Source organism: Psittacula echo (assembly GCF_963264785.1).
Source record: "Psittacula echo genome assembly, chromosome: 3".
NCBI classification, from domain to species: Eukaryota; Metazoa; Chordata; class Aves; order Psittaciformes; family Psittacidae; genus Psittacula; species Psittacula echo.
In genome coordinates this window covers 120,644,611-120,667,325 of record NC_137736.1, presented here as the reverse complement: position 1 = coordinate 120,667,325, position 22,715 = coordinate 120,644,611, and the positions used below count along the sequence as shown (strand labels likewise).

At 40.5% G+C, this 22,715-nt stretch overlaps 1 protein-coding gene across 8 annotated transcripts in view; it reads left to right on the top strand.

Annotated features, from left to right (window-relative positions):
- DLG2 (discs large MAGUK scaffold protein 2) overlaps positions 1-22,715 on the top strand; it is a gene marked incomplete at both ends in the record, with an annotated part of 868,631 nt that overhangs the window by 810,576 nt on the left and 35,340 nt on the right. For 7 of the 8 annotated variants that reach the window (XM_080612545.1, XM_080612549.1, XM_080612548.1 and 4 more), the window contains 2 exons: positions 6,666-6,842; positions 18,150-18,225. In XM_080612545.1, the coding sequence (XP_080468671.1) occupies positions 6,666-6,842; positions 18,150-18,225 (253 nt within the window). The remainder of the gene's footprint in view (positions 1-6,665; positions 6,843-18,149; positions 18,226-22,715) is intronic. The other variant, XM_080612552.1, reaches the window with a different exon arrangement.

The window sequence follows — 22,715 nt, the reverse complement described above, 5'->3', positions numbered from 1 at the left end:
AATGTTTTCTTCAAGCTGAGCCTGCAAGTGGGTGGAAATACATCTATTATAGAGAGTGCAGAAAAGACAGCTATGAAACTTGGGGTCTGATTCTGCCTATGATGCTGAATTGCTGTCTAAAACCAGGCAAATTAAACCTCTGTGCACTGGATTTCTAGTGCAGGAGGTAGGATAGATGTTGACAGAAGGCGAATAAAGTGTCTGTCCCTTAGGATGACGCTATAAAACCTGAGGTCTGAGAATCTCTGCTAAGGAAATTTTCAGGGAAAAGAGTAATACACTTAAGTGGTGTGAATGCAGATACACTGGCAGATTGCAGAAGAGTTAGGACTATTTACAGAAGCTGAAAATGTCTCTTGCTAAACGTTGTTGCCATTTCATAATCAAGGGAATGGCAAAGAGCAGTCTGTAAATTTATGTGCAAACTCCCATCTGTGCCAGAAGAAGAGGAAAGTAATTTCAAAGATGCAAACACCGTACCTGAACTGTATCAATTGAGATGACTAGCCATAGTGATAGTGATATGAGAGTTGAAGATTTTGGGGTTTTGCACTGAGTATACAGAAGCATTCAGCAAAATATATTGCTGTGCTATAAATGCATTAATATCCCCTGTCAGGAAGATCATGAAGACTACTAACTTACAAAGGGTGTTTACAGCATTAACTGAGGAAGCTAAGTTTCTCTGTTAAATTCCCTTTTCTGCTAAAGGCTTAGCAAGATCACTTAATCTTTCTGTACCTTTTTCATTTGTAAAATACAGGTAACAATACAGGCATGCTGGATGACAATAGGCCGCAATATATGGGATTGCACAATGAATTGATTTTCAATTTCCTTAAAGCCAATATATTTCCTCCTATGTTAAATATTTATTACTCTAGCTGCAAGAATAGCTGTCTTCAGAAATAGAAATTTATTGTGCAATGCAACTTAGTTTTTGGACATATCTCAAGTGCTGAAGTATTTATGCTAAGTGGAAGAAAATATAGTACCCCCATTGAACTGGTCTTCACTGACATGTAGATGCCTCACTGCATGTTTGACAGTATATTACAGCTTGGCAATGGCAGTGTTTTCCTTTCAAACAATTTTTGAGCAATGAGGTTTGATGCTGTTGTGAAATGCAGGTCTCATGTTTTACACTGATGTGGGCTCCTGAAAATGATTAAGAAGCACCCAAGCACAAAACCAAAACCTGTTAGGTTCTGTCCAAACTACTGCTGGGATTAGCTTAGTGTAATGATCACTTCTCAAGTCTGGAATAATATCAGGGTAGCAAGACTCACATAAGCTTAAATATTTCTGATATCCAGCTTAGTCTAAATGTTTGCATCTTCTGCTTCACTTCTCAGAGCTGCGCTTCTTAATTTTCTACAAGCAGGAGGTTTTCACCAAAGAGGCAGCACCAATGCTTAGCACTTGAATCACACTTTTCAAAATATTGTAGATATTAAACAGTTTTCCCCAAACTCGTGCAAAAACTGAGAATTGAGAGATAAAAGTTAAAGGTGTTAATGAATTTGGTGCATATACTTTGACAATCACCCCACCCCTATTGCTGTTTTTCTAATTAGGGAACCAAGATAGCCAAACCATGATTTCACCACATCTATTTAACTAGCTCTTAGCAAGCTCTGTCCCCTATTTCAGAGTTTTATCTCACAGTACTCACTGGGCTTACTACACTTGTAACCTCAGATGTACTAGTAGTAATGTAGTGTCATCTATCCTTCGTAAACCAGGCTGCTGCTTGTGAAATGCACTGTCTAAACGGTACTAAATGGGAATTTTTCCAGCGTTGCTGTCATGACAGCAGTGGTGACAGCTCTAAAATGAAAGTTAAACAGTTGAAACTCATTTCCTTTGTTATCAGAAATTGACCGTCCCAGTTCAAAAGTGGACTTAATCTGCAGACTGGCAAAAAAAGAGCCCTTACAGCCATACGGAAAGCCTTGTAGAGCTCTTGGTTCTGTACTATAGGATCAAAAAAAAGGCTGACCAGTAGGTGTAAACAGCTAACTGAGGATATAAAACACCTGAAAGAAGAGAACTGCCCTTTAAAATGTGCTTTTATCAGTTGTAGAGAAGCTGTTAGTATCCAAGCCTGTCAGATAAGTGGCATTAGAAAGCTGTAAGATTATTGAGTTATTATTCTTCAAAATTGCAGTAAAAGACACTAAAAATGAGCTAGGGCTCAGTGACTTGAAGAACTGCCTGAGCAACCTATGAATAAGCAGACTCAGCCATATGAAAACATACAGTCGTGTTAGCACATTCAGAAAGCTCCCTAGCTCTGCTGAGCAGGCTCTCCAGTATCTACACTATGTGTGCTTGTGTTCTGTGGAGATAACCTCTAACTCTTCACAAAGAAGCACGGCAACATGTGTTCATGGGTTAAATCCTTTGGACGGTTTGAATAATACTTCTTTGCTAGGTCTTTTTTGGACATATCATTTGGAAAGAGTACTTGTCTGGAGGGTTACAGCAGTCAGGTCCTGATCTTGCTGGTATTTCTTCAACTGAAAGGAAAATATGGTGCTCATATCTCAGAGAGGGGTGATGGGTGCTCTGTCTGAGGGTGGGTCTTTTGCTGGACTGGGCTTCTTATATTCTCTCCTCAACACAGTCTGCAAAGATGCTACTACATTTTAGCTTTTTCTCTGATATTCCCCATGACATGGCAGAACCTAAGATATCTAACATACCTTAGGATGTTATCTGCTGTCCTGGGTTCAGCAGTAGCAGTCATTTTTCCTCCTTCTTAGTAGCTGTTGCAGCACTGTGTTTTTGACTTTTGGCCTGGGAACAAAGCTGATAACACTGATGTTTAGACTGACCAAGGACTTTGTGAGTCTCATGCTCTGCCAGGGAGGAGGAGAAGCCGGGAGGAAGCAGGGACAGGACACCTGACCCAAACTAGCCAAAGAGGTATTCCATACCACAGCACGTCATGCCCAGGAGGTAGAACTGAGAGTTGCGGGAAGGGCTGGATCACTGCGGGGTGGGGGTGAGGTACCAGTCGATGAGCAGTTGTATTCTCTTCCTTGTTATTTCCTTTATCATTATTACTATTAGTGGCAGCAGTAGTGATTTGTGTTATACCTTAGTTATTAAACTGTTCTTATCTCAACCCATGGGAGTTGCATTCTTTTGTTTCTCCTCCCCGTCTCTCCAGGAGCAGAGGGAAGAAAGGTGGGGGGGGGGGAAGTAGACTGCGTGGTTCTGATTTACGGCCTGGGCTTAAACCACGACATCTGCTTGAAGAAACTAGCATAGACCAAATAGACTGCTGACAGCTGAACTTGACTGTTATGAAAGTTTCCCTGCTTTAGGAATATAGTGTGGTCTCCTGTAACACTGGGCTGTCATCGTCCAAAACCAGGAAAGAGCAAAGCAAAACATGCATCTTTTTCTGCCTGCCTTTCCTAGTTCCTTTGCCAAATGAGAGGTTTGGATACATTCATTTTCTATCACTTCAGCTGACACTCAGCAGATGCAGATGTGTTATTTTTATATACATCTGCAAGACTGAGCGCAAACAGAACTGGGTGCAGTTCCTCAGGTAGAAAATTAGAAATGACATGTCTGCCTCTTAAATAGAGCTTGCAATTGGACATGTAGATATCAAATTTATACTTACAGCCTGAGCACTGAAAGGAGGAGGTGAGGATGAGTGTCTCTCTATTGCCCAAGGTAGTCATAGTCAAAGTTAACACTTCAATGTGCATTCAGTGGTGCCTAGAGTGAAGGTCTCCATTTGTTTTATAGCTGGGCCAACTGCCAGCTTGCAAAAGCATGCTTTACAGAGCCAGCAATGTTATCAAAGTTGTAAGCTTAAATAATGATATGTTATCAACTTAAAACTGGCTCTCAATTTGAAATGTTTAGGAAAGAGCACTGAAGTCAGCTTGCATGTAATTTTCATTTACTAACGGAGTAATCAACATCTGTAGAGCTTGCAGCTACAAAATCTTTCGCTCAATGAAAATTGTGCTCAAGATTTCTCCTGTCTGAGATCTATAATCTCATTTTAATTAGCATTGCACATGACTGCTTAAATCAAAATAAGTCAGTGCCATCTGCATTCATCGTTAACATCAGCTAGCATGAGAGCAGTCAGTGATTTTAAGCTAATACATGGGCTCTGGGGCACAAATGTCTGTTCAAGGACAAAGAACACTGCCTTTTCTTTCTACTACTTAGCTTTTGAAACACCTCATTCATCTTAAAATTTGTCAAATATGGAGCATTTCCAGTTTGGCATCTGTTTTACGTATAGGATATGGCAGCCTTGCATGTTCTCTGTAACAGAAGATAGTGTTGTTTGTTTTAAGTCATTTAATTACGTATGGACTCAGGAGTGGATTACACCTGCCCACTATTCTGCATGGTTGCCTACTGTGTGGTTAGGGGTTTGAAATGTTGATAGGCTTCCACAGCAAGGAACACAATTCAGTGTTTTCCAGTGTTCAGTGGAGTTTTAAGACAATGGTTGTCCACAGAGTGGTAAAACTAAGACCACTGCATGCGGATAAGGACAATACCAGCAGGATGATATGTTGAATGCCTGTTTGTATGTGCATTGCCATTTCTCCAGAGATCAAGAGTCATTAATCGGTAAAGAAGAGGTGGCTGATGACACTTAGCTGCTTCTGGATTTGTACACTGCTTCCTCATATGTCCTCATAGAATGCCTTATTTGAGAAGGCAACAGATGAATCGCTACTGATAAGAATCCTTAATGAATGTAACTTACTAAGATATAGCCAAGTTTTTACAGGATTTCCATTGCTAAAGCTTTAATTTCTTCAAAGGTTACATGCAGTCCAAGAACCTTTACCAAGAAAGGCACAAGCATATCTGATCCCATGGATTATGTAAAATTCAGCAGTCTTCATCCTCAGAAAGGGGAATTATCTTGGCTTTTCTGAAAGCATTAGTACATGACTGTAAACTCTTTAAGAGAAGACATATTCCAAATAGCATTCTTTCTCCTCCTCCTAAACCAAACCTTTCATGCAGACTGAGTGCTTCCAAGAGCTTTGAAATTGTTTTGGTTGTGCAGTTACAACTCTGGTAATTTTTCAGGTTCTCTCATTATGAGCCATAACCTTGAGTGTTTTAAATCTACCCATAAAGCTGCCATAATCGCTCTCTGCAATTGCACTAAAATGCACAACAATTAATTATATCAAATCCTTCTCACAGAAGTGTTTATCAGTGAAGAGATTGCCATGACTTTATTTCTGACAATAAAAGAGCAGGAATTATTATACACCCCTTGGGACCTTACTGATCTAACAGTTCTGTAGTCAGGATTATAATCATATTATTTTTCCTATAGGAAATAAACATCAGTTCTTGACAGGCATCTTCTTTAAACAATATTTTACTCAGGAAAGATATTCCCATATATTTTTTCCCATAAGAAACCAAGATCTGGATTTCAGCTAGATAGCTCCAATGAGCAACCTGTACTGATGTACAGCCCTGCTAGGATTCACGTGCAGGGGCTTCCCTTGGGAAACTGGAATACGTCTACCTTGAAGACTGCTTGTGTAGGTGCCATGCATAGAACTGGACAAGGCTGAGAATTAGTATCACTGTACTTGGTAATACAGATCTCAGGACAGGCTGAAGATCCTTCCCAGGACCTGGGTTCTATACTTAGGCAGTTAGATCATGCTAAAATATGCCTAGCCACAGTTTGATAGCCAGGTAACTTGAAGCTAGCCCTCAATTTGTGCTTATGGAGTCCTTAAATGTCTATATGCATTCTATATTAATATACATGCCCTAAACATGGGATGTTTTTGTATAGGTAGACCATAGAGTCCCTAAATGTATATATGCATTCTATATTAATATATTTGCCCTAAACATGGGATTTTTTTGTATAGGCAGACCAAAGGTAGAAGTCCACTTCAACCTGGTGGAAAACATTTCAATAGCAAAGAAAAGAGCTAGGACTGCTTGAGTGGGTGCTGCAGTACAGAGGGACAGTGACAGAATGGTTCTGTATGCACCCCAAGTACATTTGGAGGGGTCTGTGTCAGACTAGCACTACTCTGGTCAGGGTATCTTTCAGTTTAGTTTTGGATTTCAGGAATCCAATGTGTGCAACCTAACACAGATCCAGGACATGAACCAAAGCACTGGAGTAGGAATAATCAAGAGATTCCCTTTGAAAGCTCACTTCTGATCTGAACTAGATGCTCATATAGGTGTATTCATTCACCTGAAGAAATGCATTACCCTGAACAAGGTTTTGGTCACTTGTGTTTAGTCCTTCTAAAGCATCCTTCTGTCTGAGCATAAGCAAGTGTGAGAAAAGGACACATTCAACAGCTACAAACTGTTGTTGGCAAGGTGACAAGAGGGGCTTCTCAATTCCAGGTTTGTTTCCTAGATCCTCTGATATGGCAATTGTTCTTCATGAAGTGAAACAATAAATAACATACTTTATGATTCAGCTTCTCTTAAAAAAAACAGTGTTCAGTGAAGATTATCTTCACAGTGGGAGTTTTTCCTCCAAGCAAGGTCTTTCCCTTTGGAAAGGAGCAAGGTTTAGCTGTAATAGAAAATATGACAAATTGTTCAGAAGTAAATGTTCCCAAGGCTGATATAATCACCTGTCTTCATATCTTTGTTTCCTTTCACAGAGCCATGTTTGACTATGACAAGAGCAAAGACAGTGGCCTCCCAAGCCAAGGACTCAGCTTTAAGTATGGAGACATCCTTCACGTCATCAACGCCTCGGATGATGAATGGTGGCAGGCGAGGAGGGTCACTCTGGAGGGAGACAGCGAGGAGATGGGAGTTATACCCAGCAAGAGGAGGTGAGTGCTGCCTCCTTCTTCCTACCTCCTTGGCCATGATGATACTCCATTTTATGCCAAAGACCTCCAGAAAAAATGGGGAAAGTAGAGGAAATTCCCCCAGTTTAATTCAGAAGTTGGAAGAGATGATTTTTACTGTGAAACTTAAAGAGCTCAGACTGTTTAACTTTGCTGAAAATAAACCCAAAAGGTGACTCAATTATAGAGGATTAGCAACTCCAGAAAGAAAAGGGGAGGAAGGTGAGAGAGCACACCATCTACTAAAGAGCTTTGGCAGAAAAAGGAATAACCAGAACCCAAGTCTGGAGATGAGCTCTGAATTTGAAGTAGAGCACATGTTTTAATGTCAGGGTGATTAACCATCGCATCAAACTGCTGAGGGATGTAACGAATGTCTTGATATTTTCAAATCAAGAGTGTATGTCTTTCTTCTCAGCCTGCATGATGTGAAAAAAATGACACTAAATGATATAATGGTCCTCTTTGGCTTCAAAATCTATTAATTTAATCTCTGCCTGCCTGGAAACTGATGGATAATCAATATCACAGTAAATTTTTCATCTAGTGTCAATGAAGGAACTTTCATCCACTCTCCAAGCTAAATCTGAATCTTTGTTTAGCTGTGACAGATTGATGCTGGCTGACGGAGAGAGAGCAGACATCTGAATCTCTCTCATTGTTTGTATTGTTTACTCTGTCTGGATGCTTTTGTAAAATTGGCCACAAGTCTCAGATAGTATCAGAACTACCACACAAATCAGTATTACTTTCTGCCTCTGTGGATAGTAGCTATAGAAAGGTCGAGAACTGAAAGGGTAGGAGGAAAATGAAATCTGTCAAACCACATTACATTTCTCTTTTGCAGCAGTGCTCCAATACTGCATATAAACTTTCTATTCCCAGCTATCTCAGCTTTAGCATTAATATAAAAATGATCATGCCCATTTTTTATAGTGGGGAAATGGGATGTTTGATACCCTATAGAGCACCTGCAGCTCAAGAAAGTTGGCTCAGGTGCTAATAGAGGTTATGGTACTCCTTGTTTTATATCATGTAAAAGTAAACTGAAAGACCATCTAATCGTGACCAGGTTTGAACAGCAACCACACCAGGATTTTCAACAAAAAGCAACTTTAGAGTTTTATAATAGAGAGAAATAAAAACTACATTATAACTTTTAAGATGGGGAAAAATGTGCCCATTAAGCAGATTTATTCTCTAGATATTGAAAAATGAATACTTGTCTGCTATTAATTGCTACAATAAATACTGTTGTAATGACATGATTGGATCACACATGGGAAAAAAAGGAAGTCTATTCAGTTACTACCAAGGGAAGTATGTGCACAAAGCTCACACAGTGTAGTGCATACTCTGAAAGATACAAAAAAATGTCATGCATAATAAAACAACTATAGGGAGAAAAGGGCGAAGTAAAGCAACCGATTAATATGTAGAGTTGTATCTTCTGTAAGGGAGGGAAGATGTGTCTAAAGCTTCTTGAGTTACCTGCACAGTGATGTTTTCAAGGACAAATGATAAAGCCTCTCTAGTCAAGGTCAGACATGCAGTACAGCCTAGGAAAAACGTGGCTTAGGGAAAGAAAACAGGGAAAGGGGAAAAGGGAGAAGAGGCAAGATAAGAATAGGTTGGCTAACGTCTAAAAATAAGAGTACTGAATTTGAAATGATGCAGGTATAGTTACCATCCGCTGCACTTTGTCATCCTGATTCTTCACTAGTGAATCTGAGAGGTCTGGAAAAATCAATGGCATTTGATTTTCTGTCTGCATTAATGTAATGACGTGATACACCTGCGCTGGGGGGCAGTGGGGAAGTTGCTATTATTTTATAAGAGGCTTCAGTTGTACAAAGTTGTTTTTCCCAATGCACTGAAGAGTGAGTGTTATTTCCTTTCTGTGGATTCTGGATGATCCCTCAGAGCCAGTGAGACTGATGTGCTCTCGCCAGCACCTTCTGTGGTCATTTACACCACCCAAGGGGAGGATGAGCAATCAATGCGTACAAGGCTGAGCTACAGACAATAAAGCTCATCATACTGCCAGAATGTTCTAATTCAGAGTAATTTCCTCTGCAGGTGTGGGTTATTGACTATGACAGGCTTGATCTAAAACAGAGTAGCCTTGTGATTCGTTTGACCAAATGCAGGCAACTATGGCACAGAGATCTTCATTTAAACTGTTTTATTCAGGATGCTATATCCTCTCATAGTTTATATGGCATTATTTCTATAGGCACTGCATTATATGTAAAACAGTGTATGTAATATCTAGCAGTAAAATATGCTTTGTGATATAACAGGAGGAAAAGACCACCTGTAGCTGGTTGTTGGGCTGTGACTTGTCCTGCAAGCCCAACTTCCTATGGTATTGTAGGTTGAAGAGATTTTATAGTTGTTTTGTACTTTTTGATCCCCCATTCATTTTTGTTCCTTTTCTTTCAGGTTTGGGGAGGGTGGCAGTGATGTTGGGGGGTTGGTTTGGTGGGGTTTGGGTTTAGTGTTGTGCTTGGACTCCTTCCTCTGCCTAGGTATATATGCAGGAATACTATCCTGTGGGACTGTAACATTTTTGCACTGTGGGTCGTGGAGAGGCTATACATATCCAGGGATTATTAGTGCCAGGGTGAGTCTTTCAGCTATCTGCTTTACTACCTTATCTCCTGTCCAGCAACAGCCAATATACATTTACTGCATTATTCCGTAACTGAAATCATTAGGGAATAGCTCTGAAAAACAGTGAATGCTTCAATTTTATTTTGGTGTATATATATATATACATGTATACAACTATATGTATATATATACACACACAAAGCCATTAAAAGTACATTATACTACTTCTTTAATGTGCTGTGTAATGGTATTTGTTTTCTAAGTATCTAGTTTTGTATGGTTTTTTACATCTATTTGCACCTGGGTCGGAGCAATCCCAGGCACAGCTACAGGTTGGGCAGAGAAGAGACTCAGAGCAGCCCTGCAGAGAAGGACTTGGGGGTGTTGGTCGATGACAAAATGAACATTGAGCCGGCTTCAGTGTGTGCTCGCAGCCCAGAAAGCCAACTGTATCCTGGGCTGCATCAAGAGGAGCGTGACCAGCAGGTCGAAGGAGGTGATCCTGCCCCTCTACTCTGCTCTCGTGAGACCTCACTTGGAGTATTGTGTGCAGTTCTGGTGTCCTCAACATCAAAAGGACATGGAACTGTTGGAACAAGTCCAGAAGAGGGCCACGAGGATGATCAGGGGACTGGAGCACCTCCTGTATGGAGACAGGCTGAGAAAGTTGGAGTTGTTCAGCCTGGAGAAGAGAAGGCTGCGTGGAAACCTCAGAGCAGCCTTCCAGTATCTGAAGGGGGCCTACAAGGATGCTGGGGATGGACTCTTCATCAGGGACTGCAGTGACAGGACAAGGGGTAACGGGTTCAAACTGAAACAGGGGAAGTTTAGATTGGATATAAGGCAGAAATTCCTTACTGAGAGGGTGGTGAGGCACTGGAATGGGTTGCCCAGGGAGGTTGTGAATGCTCCATCCTTGGCGGTGTTCAAGGCCAGGTTGGATGAGGCCTTGGGTGACATGGTTTAGTGTGGGGTGTCCCTGCCCATGGCAGTGGGGTTGGAACTAGATGATCTTGGAGTCCTTTCCAACCCTAACTATTCTATGATTCTATGATTTACAGGAGAGCCTTTCACACAGTGACATTTTAGCATGAACTGCTAAGAGAAATTTTTAATTGTAAGTCAAGACTCCATGCTATTTTTCTATGATATATGTGATATACCAGAAGAAATCATAGTTTACAGGGGAGCTGCCACTCATTATTACCAGCCTTTACTTCTTAGTGATTCAATAGAGCTTTAACAGTATTTATCATTAGATTTCAGTGCTGCTGCTAACGTATGCCTTCTTAATGGTTAAATTGTCAAGTCAGGCTTTAAGAGGGAGTTTTGGAGGGTAGCACTGCAGGTAGAGGAGGGTTACCAAAAGAGGTAGCATAAAGAAACTAGGATGGCCCTGTGTTTCTTCACTAATCTGTGCAAGAACCAAATCTCATGAACTGGTGAGCCAATGAACTCAATGGGGATTAACTAAACCTAAATGGTCAGTATCCCAAAGTGCTAAAATACCATTTCAGCCCTTTCTACATCTGAAAAGAATGCTTTATTCTTTTGTCAATATGTACATATCATCTGATTACAGTTCTCAGCTATGGGACTGAATAGCCAGGTGCATAGTAACCAGATATAATGCTATAAAGGTGATGTGATATTGTATCATATTGAAGTTGGGAACAGTAGGATTTTGGCAATAAGAGGCTGCAAACCACTTCAATAGTGGTTCAACAGTCACCAAATCGTTGTTATTATATAATATTAATGAATGAATATTGCAGGCCAAATTTCTCTTGACTGCACATCCACCAAAAAAGATTTATCCAAGCTATATCTAAGGTGAGAATGGGCCACAGTTATTGTGCTGGCAGGGTGTCCAAAGTGAGGAGACATAGCTACCAGTCCTGCACCAATGTGTCAGCCATCCTGTGGTATTATCTGTGCACTATGATTACACATGTGAATTGCTCTGCTATCGTCAGGTTTACTATTTTATACTAGAACGACCAGCAGAATTAGATTTACACTAGATATTTCTTCATTTAGATGTATTAATTTAGATTGGAACATCTACACATGCTGGGATTTCGATCAAAAGAACTTTTATTTGCCCATTGTCCTTCCTGTTATCTGGATAAGCAAATTAATTTCAGCTTCCCGTAAAGGGTAGCAGCCCTCTGAGCAGCCTGTGTATGATTTCCTCCCTATGGAAGTACTCACATTAGTCAAAGGGAAAAATAAAAAGCATGAAACCAATGTGCATAAGTTAGAGTGTATTAAATTCCTAACCAGATGCTCAAATCCAGTAGCAAGGAAATTTTTATCTGTTTTAGCACTGATTTTACACCTTCAGTTCTTTCTACTTTCTCTTTGAGGAGTCTGCACACAGAAAAGCTCTCACATTGCAAGTCCCATACAACAGCTTAAATGTCAAGCTTCTGTATTTTCTATGATGTTTATCTGCTTGACTTGGGTCTGTGGGTCTAGAACTAATTAAGTCTGCAATTTCACACAGATTGCCCTAGAACGGCACTATTTTCACTACTTCCCAACTATGGCAAACATGGATTTGGTCCTAAAACACCCAAATACTTACACTAATCTTTCTGTTGTCTTTGAGATGCACAGACACAAAACTGCTCATGAACATGGACATCATTCTAAGAAATCCCTTTTCAGGTGGTGTAAGTACTTCTGACTACAAAATTTTGTGCACCTGTGACAGCTGTTATTATCAGCTGAAGGTGTATGATGGTACCAACCTGATACGTGTGATATCAAACAGACAACATTCTCCCCACAAATACGTGTAACCACACTCTCCTTTCAGAGCACAGTGCGGGGGGAAGTAAAACAAGCTTCACAAGTATTTAAGGACAAGGAACAAGAGGTTTTTCCCAGCACAGAAGTCCCTGTGGGCAAAAAGCCAACTTAAATTTGTTACTCTGCTCAGCTTGGCAGAAAGGCGTGTTTATCCACTCAAGTGAGTTTTGTTGACAACACCAAGCTGTGTGGTGCAGTCAACACGCTGGAGGGAAGGGATGCCATCCATAGGGACCTTGACACTCTTGTACGGTGGGCCTGAGTGAACCTCGTGAAGTTCAATAAGGCCAAGCGCAAGGTCCTGCGCCTGAGTCAGGGCAATCCCATGCACAAATACAGGCTGAGCAGAAACTGGATTGAAAGCAGCCCTGAGGAGAAGGACTTGAGGGTGTTGGTCAATGAGAAGCTCAACATAACCCAGCAGTGTGTGATCACAGAAAGACAACGATAAACAGGGCTGCATCTAAAGGAGCGTGACCAGCAGGTCTAGGGAGGGGATTCTCCTCCTCTTCTCTGCTCTCATGCGACTCCACCTGCAGTCCTGCATCCAGCTCTGAAGTCCCCAACATGAGAAGGATGTGGACCTGTGGGTGAGAGTCCAGAGGAGGCCATGGAGATGCTCCAAGGGCTGGAGCAGCTCTGCTCTGGAGCCAGGCTGAGAGAGCTGGGCTGGATCAGTCTGAAGAAGAGAAGGCTCCTGAAGGGGAGACCTTAGAGCAGCTCCAGTGCCTAAAGGGGATACAGGAAACCTGGAGAGGGGCTTTGGACAAGGGCCTGTAGGGACAGAGCAAGGGGAATGGCTTTAACCTGCCAGAGGGGAGACTGATATTAGACATTAGGAAGAAGCTCTTCCCTGTGAAGGTGCTGAGGCGCTGGCACAGGGTGCCCAGAGAAGCTGTGGCTGCCCCATCCCTGGCAGTGTTCAAGGCCAGGTTGGACACAGGGGCTTGGAGCAACCTGCTCTAGTGGAAGGGGTCCCTGCCTGTGGCAGGGGTTGGAGCTGGATGAGCTTTAAGGTCCCTTCCAACCAAACCAGTCTGGGATTCTATCCTATGATTTTTAAGGATTTCCTGTAAATTACTATGACGTTTTTAAACATCCCTTAAGAATCTAATCCTTAGAAGATGAAACTTTTTAACATGGCCTAATCATGTAAGCTTTGTCTAAATTAAGTTACATGACTATACTTACTAATCTAATTGGAAAAAATGAATATGGAATAAAATTGATGTGTATGTGTAAGTATAAACCTCTTCCTGTTCCTTTGCAATGAAGGGGAACTTTTATGCTGAAGCAAAACAGCCCTTAGCTTTTAAACAGAATAAGGTTGTTCTAAGGTTTTATGAGAATTCATTTCCTAATGGCTTTAGGTCTACTCTTTTCATTAAATATTGACCAGGTACTGTGCTATTCTCTATAAGCAAGTCACTGAAGGTAAAGAGCTGAATAAGAACATGTTCTTTACTACTGAAAAATACATGTTCTGTTGCAGGAATCCTTAAAAATAATTTGGAGAATAGGAATCTATTGGCTAGTTGAGACTTCACATAAACAAGACTAAAGCAGTGCAGAAGATGGGAGCAATAAAAACTATGGAGTGAGTCCACATATTTGGACTATAAATAGTAATATGTATTTTCACTTATCTTCCACTTGATGGGCAGGCAATGCAAATAGAGTGTGGACGACCTGGAAATGGCAAAGCAAGACAAAAAGAAACACGTTAACAAAGATGTAAAATATAGCAAGGTCTTTTGAGAATCCAGTTTACACTGAATTGTATGGGTAACTCTCCTTACTACAGTTCTTATGGTGGCTTTAGAATTAACTTTCATTCTGCAGAACACCTCAGTGCCAAATCTGTGCAAATCAGGCTACTGTAGCCACTTTATTTGATTTTCAGTGCCAGTTTGCAATGTGCTTCTGTATTCTACATCAGTGATGAACACTGTTATTGGAGATTAAAGCATGTCTCACTTGATATTTTACATCTCTGCTGTGAAGACTAATTACTCCTTTTAGAAAGGCACTGACAAAATTCCCAGTGGTCCATTAACCCCCAGGAATGGAGGATCACAGTTCATGTCTGGTTGAGTTCTGCTTGATTTCTTCTTGTTTGCAGTGCACATGAATAAATGAAAGTCTCTTTTTAAGGAATCCCAGAGGCCCATTTTCAACAGCTACATGTGCCCAGAAGCACAAAAGCAGATAGACATTGCAATGCAGTGAGTGTTGCACCCCAGTAATAAGTTCCTCAGAAGAGCAGGAAGAGAACAGCATACTGAAGAACTGAAGTCTTGTACTTTGTAGTGAGGAAAAACTGAAGGCTGAGGTGTATTTTCAATGTACATCTCCACTTCTTTAGCTTTACATGGGAATAAGAGAATGAATTTGACCATTTTTGAAGAAAAGGGATATAAGGTATCTACTACCTCAAGAAAGAACAAGTATACAGGGTATAATTCAGCTGTCCCCAGTCTCAGATGGTCTTGGACCATTTCTCTCTACAAAGCAGTGTTTCTGCAGACAGCTGTATTTGGAGAGCAGGTGGAAAGCTGGAGGTGAGATCTCCATCAGTTGTGCAAGGTGATGCTGTCTCCACATGGGGCTCAGAGCTTTTCAGATCCAGAGACATATTTGAATGCTGGATGTAGATGTCTTTGAACATGTCTTGAAACCTCATTGGGTTTCAATGACCCCCAGGCACTTTGAAAATGGAACTTGAGCCATGGAGTAGTTTTGAAGATTGTGTCTATGCTTTCCTTATGCCTTAGACATAGCTCTGTCGAGTAGATACATAATTAGAAAGGGGCTCGGGAGCAATGCGTAAATCAGGCAAGTCAGGGTTGCTAATTTGGGCCTCTCTGAATGTGGCATATATGAATCTTTCCCTCTCAGTTCATTTTTTTTTTCACAACCCCCATAATCCTACTTTGTGTAGCAATGTTGAATGAAAAATTCCACATTTCTTCCCTTAAAAGCAATTTCCTTAGCTGTTTGATCAAAATGCTGTCCAAGGGATGGTAAGTTTGCTGTCAGCTAAAGCAATGTAAAGAATTTACACTTGTGTGCTATTTAGGCATTCGCAGTGTCAGCTGCTGCAAAAAATTCCTTTGTACCTAAACTCCCTTTTTCATGGGGAAAAAAGGGAGTCAATGTGTTTTTCCTTAAATATAGCAATTACAAACCCAAAGACTCAAAAAAAAAATTCTAAAAGTGCTTGAATAATTTTACCTTTAAAAAAATGTATTTTCTAAGAGCTAGATCAATGATGCTAAAAGAACTGGTATTCAATGCTTTTTACCTGCATCACTTTAGTTCCTTTTTCAGCTCTGTCTATGGCAAAAGTGTCCCGGTAGCTCAGATGAGAGGTTATGGGAACGTCTTAGTTCACTATAGTCCTGCACCCTGACCACCTCAACAAACATGAAATCTTTGGAGAACCAAGCTAAATTCTAACAGACTTCTCCAGTGCATGTAAAATCAAAGCCTTTCACACGTTCAGATATTGGGTTGACTTCTCCATCAAAAAGAGTGGTATGTTTCTGACATCAGAGCAACCCAGTGGTTTGCTGGTCTTGAAATGCTCCGGTGCATTTCGAGACGAAGACCCAAGACATGAAAGCGATAGAGCACTGGAGCTGAAGGACTTTAAAAGTATATTATAACCTGAGCATAACCATTTCTTTTATCCAAGTCTTTTTCCAACAGCTAACCCATTTCATTGACAGGTTGGGCATTAACAGTAATGTAACCAGCCTGAGATACACAAAATTTCAGCCTGGAAGTTTACAGTTCAGCTAAAGTACAAGTAACTGAGAACAGGTTCATTGTGGAATGTGTCAGGAAAATTGTAATAGGAGCAACACTGTGTTATCCTTAATACAGTACCAGATTATGAAATATTTGGAATATTCTGCAGGCAACACTGTTAGCATGTTTGCTTGGACGATTAATGGCACTTAATGATATTATTTACATAGTTCTCAAAGCAATGCAGAATGTTTCTGCATCTGTTTGCTATGCCTGTAGAAAGCCACAATGCCTCCATGGCTGCTAATGCAATTATGACAAAATTCATAAGTAAGATCCACTTTTCAGGGTTAATTTCCAAATTTCTTTACTCAGTGAATAAGAAATGAAGTTAAAAGCAGATGTTTTAGGAAGTTAGACAGGACTGGAATGAGTTTAAATGTTAATACAGATTAATAAGTAGAATACTGTGTTCATTTGATCTAATTATTTTCTCAGAAGGCATCAATCCTGTTTAGGCAATTACACAGCCTGAAGTTTTCATTTCTTATCGGTGCTACCAAGGGACTTCATCTGCTAGTTTAAGTTTGAGACTGTTCATGTGTTTTTAATTACACAGATTTAATTTGAAAGCCGCATTTGAGCTGTTTCCATGTGAATATTCCACGCTTACAGAGAAACGCATTTATTCTAAATTTAAACTGTAACTATAGTAACCAACATTCACTGTGTTTCAGTAGAAAATATATAAGCACACTCAGAAGGAAATGTGTTAATTATCACTAGATAGACTAGAGGTTATATTTTAAAAACTAATTATCAGAAATCATGTGTTCTTACTATTCAGGCTTAGAAGTCAAGATATTTGTAGGAAGTTACTTGTGTAAAGCTGTGAAAGTTGGGAAAAGGGTCATGTATGGACCAGTTTGGAGGATATAATAAACCTCATTTTTCCCCTAAGTATTTATTGGCTAATAAAAATATAATATCAAGGTCTTAAAAACTAGTTTTGCGGGATTCAACTTGGATTTTCTAGAGCAATTCTTAGTCTTAGACAAATAGAGTTACTGTTTCAATTATAAGTTGAGGATCAGGTTTTTTGTTGCGTCAGCAGATGATAGATTCTGAAGGAGATTTTGCAAAGCTAGTAAATGTCACTTTTACAGTAATGATGTATTAGTCAAGGTGAGTAAGGACATTAATGGCTTCACAGAATCATAAAATCATAGAATGGTTTGGATTGCCCAGACCCAGGTGCAGCACCTTCCACTGGGCCTTGTTGAACTTCATGAGGTTGGCCCTGGCCCACCTCTCGAGCCTGTCAAGGTCCCTCTGGATGGCATCCCTTTGCTTCAGCATATCAACCAAACCACCCAGCTTGGTGTCATTGGCAAACTTGCTGAGGGTGCACTTGATCCCACTGTCCAAGTCACCAACAAAGATGTTAAACAGCTCCAGTCCTAATACTGACCCCTGAGGAACATTATTCATAACCAGTCTCTACTGGGACACTGAGCTGTTGACTGCAATTCTTTTGAGTGCAACCTTCCATCCAATTCCTTATCCACTGAGTGATCCATCCATCAAATCCATGTCTAGAGACAAGGATGTCTTGTGGGACAGTGTCAAATGCACAAGTCCAGGTAGATGATATCAGTTGTTCTTCTTTTATCCACCAGTGCCATAGCCTCATAATAGGAGGCCACCAATTTGATCAGGCACAGTTGGCCCTTTGTGAAGCTATGTTGGCCATCACCACTCACCTTCCTACTTGTACCTTAGCATAGATTCCAGAAGGATCTGCTCCATGATCTTGCCAGGCACTGAAGTGAGACTGGCCTGTAGTTACCCAGGTCTTCCTTTTTCAAAATGGGAGTTATGTTTCCCCTTTTCCAGTCAGTGGGAACTCCTCTGGACTGCCACAACTTCTCAAATATGATGGAGGGTGGAGGAAGTGACCTGCCATCTCTGTCTTTAAAATTTGCTTTAAATGCTAATGTTATGCATAATAAGCCACCAATGGTTTGGGACACCAGGTGTCAAATATACTGTACAAGACACTGCTATAATCAATGTGTATTTCTGTCTTTTTCTGTTCTCCAGAGTTGAAAGAAAGGAGCGTGCACGTTTGAAGACGGTGAAATTCAATGCGAAACCTGGTGTAATTGATGCAAAAGGGGTACGTAAATAGTGACACATTTTGAAATTGCACTTTGTAATTGTTTGATATGTTTCAGAGTAGAGCAAATTTAAAAATATAAGGAATATTTAGATTGTGGCAAACAAGACATGGGGTATAGTGAAATCTAGACAGGAATATAGTATGATATAATCTCTGAAACAATTAAATGCTCTTTTTATAATAATACTGACAGTGTCTTCTGATTAGAAGATATTAAGAAAACAAAGAGCATTCTGTGATCGCTGTGATTTTAGTTAAATGACGGATAGAGAAGACTGAAAACCAGTGCAGGTGGATAATTGTTTAATGAAATAGGGCAAGAAGTGTAAATTTCCTGGCTTCAAAAGTTGTCAAGTCTCAAACTAAGGTTGAAAGTTAGATTCCCGGAAGCAAAGTTTAGGTTTTGGATGTTCTGCTTTGACGGTTGTGACAGACATTGAACACAAGTGTGTTTCACAGCAGGCACAAAGGGCCAGCCATCATAAAACGTGCAAGTAACCTTCCACCATCAATATCGGGAGCAAGCAACATTCCTGCTGTTGCCACTCTGCAGCATCGCTTTATTGTGGCCAATAGCCAACAGTTCTCACTAGCCTGAAGTCTAATATCCTTTATATTGCCATCTGGCTGGCAAAGAGTTATAGCATGAGAAATGCCCACTGTCCTGGCTGTTGAGATGTATTTTTCTGCTGAAGTGTAGTTTGCATTTGTAGCAGTAGTGAATACTTGACATCGCATCTGCAGGGATTTATTTTTGATAACGGTCCAGTTGGCATGCATGGGATTTACAGCTGAGGGCTTCTGTGAGCAAACCAAGAGACAGTGCTTCAAAAACCATCAGCAAATATTCCTGTTTGGCTGCAGAAAACACAGGACAGGGCCAAAACTGGGTGATGAAAGGGTACAGTTATTGGTAGGTGCTAGCAAAGGACAAAACCAAGTAGTTCAGCAGGTGCTTTCCAGACTTGCTGTTCCTGTGGTCCTCTGCCTAGTTTGAAATTCTCATTCTTCATCTCTTCTTGCTTCAGTTTTCCTTGTAAGGGGAATAAGAACACTTGTTTTATTTTAGCTTATTCTGTCCTTGCACTCAGACAGATTAGCATCATAAGTAGTTCCTCTAGCTATGAACACGTGGTTCCTAGCGCAGTGGGTCCCAAGCCCATACATGCCAGCAAAATAACATTTTAGACTTGTAAATACTTTCCTGTTACTGTTCTACAGAACAGTTCCTGAGTGTAAATATAGAATAACTGCACTTACTGAAGCCAGTTTTCCAGATTTATAAGGTATACAGAATCAGAGTTCAGCCTCTGCACATTATTTGCACATGCAGATAATTTGGTATAAAATATATAACAAAATGCATTGTGAAAGGGACTTACTCATCTTATTGCATTTCTTCAGAAACCAGAAATCCATTTTTTAGTTTGAAATGACCACTCTGTGCAACCCTGTAAATTAATGTTGCCATTTATTTGGGGAGATAATTGGCTTTGTATTGCCAATGAAATCAGTTGTTAAATGTCTATTTCCTGTATATAATCAAAGCCTCAGGGGAATAATTCAGTCATACAACTAATGGTCCTTATTCAAGTGAGTCTGTCAAGAATTTAATTATCACTTGATTTCCCAAATTGTTTTTCCATTTTTGTCATCAGCATAAATTAATCTTCCAGCCACTCACATCAATGTTTGTTTCAGTGTTTAGGAAATTGCATAATTATAGACCAAGACTGTTGCACCCTTTTCAGAGCACACTTTCTCTTGTTAGCATTTGCTAAAAATTCCATTATTTCAAGGCTTTGGGGGGAAAGATAATGTAGGCTTGTGTTTGAAAGAGCATAAAGGGAAGAAGGCTTCACTGTTAAATTAAGCATCAACATATAAAATGTGATATTCAAGTATACATATATGTATGTCCATTTTAGGGATCAGTATTTCCATTTAGACTTTCAGTGTTCGAACAGAAGTGGTGTAAGCTGTCCAGCTTGCTTTTTCTATCTGGGAGAAATTCATTCCTGGTAAACAGAGCTGCAGTAGGCCTAGGAGAACTCTTCTGGTTCGAAATCAAGATAAAATTAAGATAGGAATGGGCTTATCTGTGTCTGTTGCACCTTTGTGCTCATACATTCATGACCGTGTGGGCAAGTGGTACTATCTTAATTTACTATAAAGATGAAATGAGAGAATACTTTTCATGGAGTATTTCTAAATTTGGCTGGGAGATGTGAATGGAAGCAGTTTTTAAACAAAATTTAACTGAATACAGAGAATCCTTGCATTTTTTCACAGTTAAAAATGTTATCCTGTTGCACTTTTACCTTCATCACCTTGCTGGCCCTGACTCCTTTCTTCGCCTGTAGAAGCAATGTTTAAAAGCTAATAACCCACAGCAAGGGCTTCAGTAGAGCCAAAATTTCTTTGATCTAAGTATGATATAAAAATATAAACTGGTTATTCTACAGCTTTTAAAAGTCTTATGCATTTATTGCTCATTTTGAATCCCAAATCCAGAGATAGGATACAAAGAAAGTATTACAGCTGGTGTGACATTTGTAGCTGATCAGCTTCCTGTGTATCACTAAAAAGGTGCTTATGAACATTCAGCAACACAGTTGACAAACCTGTTAGCAGGGATAGCTAAAGGATAATCTTTTCAAAGGCCAGAAGTTCCTCTTTTTCAAGCCAAACTTGTGTGTGCTACCTCATCTAGAAAATCAGTTCTGCATTTTTAAAAATGGGATTTAGAATAATTTAACACTTTTAATTCATTTCATTGAACTCCTCCAATCCATGGCTTGTGAAATTAAAGAAAACGAAATCAGGATGGATACAAATACAGGGAATTTGAATCACTAATTAGGGAACTTCAGCTCTGGTCTCAAGTTTAAATCAGGAAATGGGTAGTACCTTTCCGTACAATGCATAATTAAATTCTGAGGCTCATTATTACAGGATATTGTATACAAAAATAAGTAAGTTAAAAAGGAATTATAGAATCACAGAATCATTTAGGTCGGAAAAGACCTTTAAGATCAAGTCCAGCCTTTAACCCAACACTGCCAAGTCACCACTAAACTACATCCCCAAGCACCACATCTACATGTTTTTTCAGTACCTTCAGGGATAGTGACTCAACTGCTTCCCTGGGCAGCCTGTTCCAATGCTTGATAACCTTTCAGTGAAGAATTTTTTCCTAATATCGAGTCTAAACATCCCCTGGAGCAACTTGAGGCAATTTCCTCTTATCCTATACCTTGTTATTTGGGGGAAGAGACCAACCCCCACCTCACTAACAGCCTCTTCAGGCAATGGCTCCAATGACAACTTTTAACACTCTTGTTATGTAGCTCAGAACATACTAATTGTTGATTTCAAAAAGCATAGAGGTCATAAAAGGGGAAGGACTATATTTCTTCTACTGTTTCTTTTAAACATCTGTTATTGAACAACTTCAGAAAAAGCTACTGGTCTAACTGGATCTCTGATTTAACCCAACAGGGTTATTTTTCTTTAATGTTCTGTTTATTTTGAACTTGTTTGTTCAGGTTCGGAGGCATCAGCAGAATCCTAGGTCCTATTAACATTTTTAAACATACCAAAGGAGTTAGAGATGCTAATACCTGTGTAACAAGGAAAAGAATCATAGAATCATAGAATCATAGAATAGTTAGGGTTGGAAAGGACTCCAAGATCATCTAGTTCCAACCCCACTGCCATGGGCAGGGACACCCCACACTAAACCATGTCACCCAAGGCCTCATCCAACCTGGCCTTGAACACCGCCAAGGATGGAGCATTCACAACCTCCCTGGGCAACCCATTCCAGTGCCTCACCACCCTCTCAGTAAAGAATTTCTCCCTTATCTCCAATCTAAACTTCCCCTGTTTCAGTTTGAACCCGTTACCCCTTGTCCTGTCACTACAGTCCCTGATGAAGAGTCCATCCCCAGCATCCTTGTAGGCCCCCTTCAGATACTGGAAGGCTGCTCTGAGGTCTCCACGCAGCCTTCTCTTCTCCAGGCTGAACAGCCCCAACTTCCTCAGCCTGTCTTCATACAGGAGGTGCTCCAGTTCCCTGATCGTCCTCATGGCCCTCCTCTGGACTTGTTCCAACAGTTCCATGTCCTTTTGATGTTGAGGACACCAGAACTGCACACAATGCTCCAAGTGAGGTCTCACGAGAGCAGAGTAGAGGGGCAGGATCACCTCCTTCGACCTGCTGGTCACGCTCCTCTTGATGCAGCCCAGGATACAGTTGGCTTTCTGGGCTGTGAGCGCACACGGAAGCCGGCTCATGTTCATTTTCTCATGGACCAACACCCCCAAGTCCTTCTCTGCAGGGCTGCTCTGAATCTCTTCTCTGCCCAACCTGTAGCTGTGCCTGGGATTGCTCTGACCCAGGTGTAGGACCTTGCACTTGGCATGGTTAAACTTCATCAGGTTGGCATCAGCCCACCTCACAAGCATGTCGAGGTCCCTCTGGA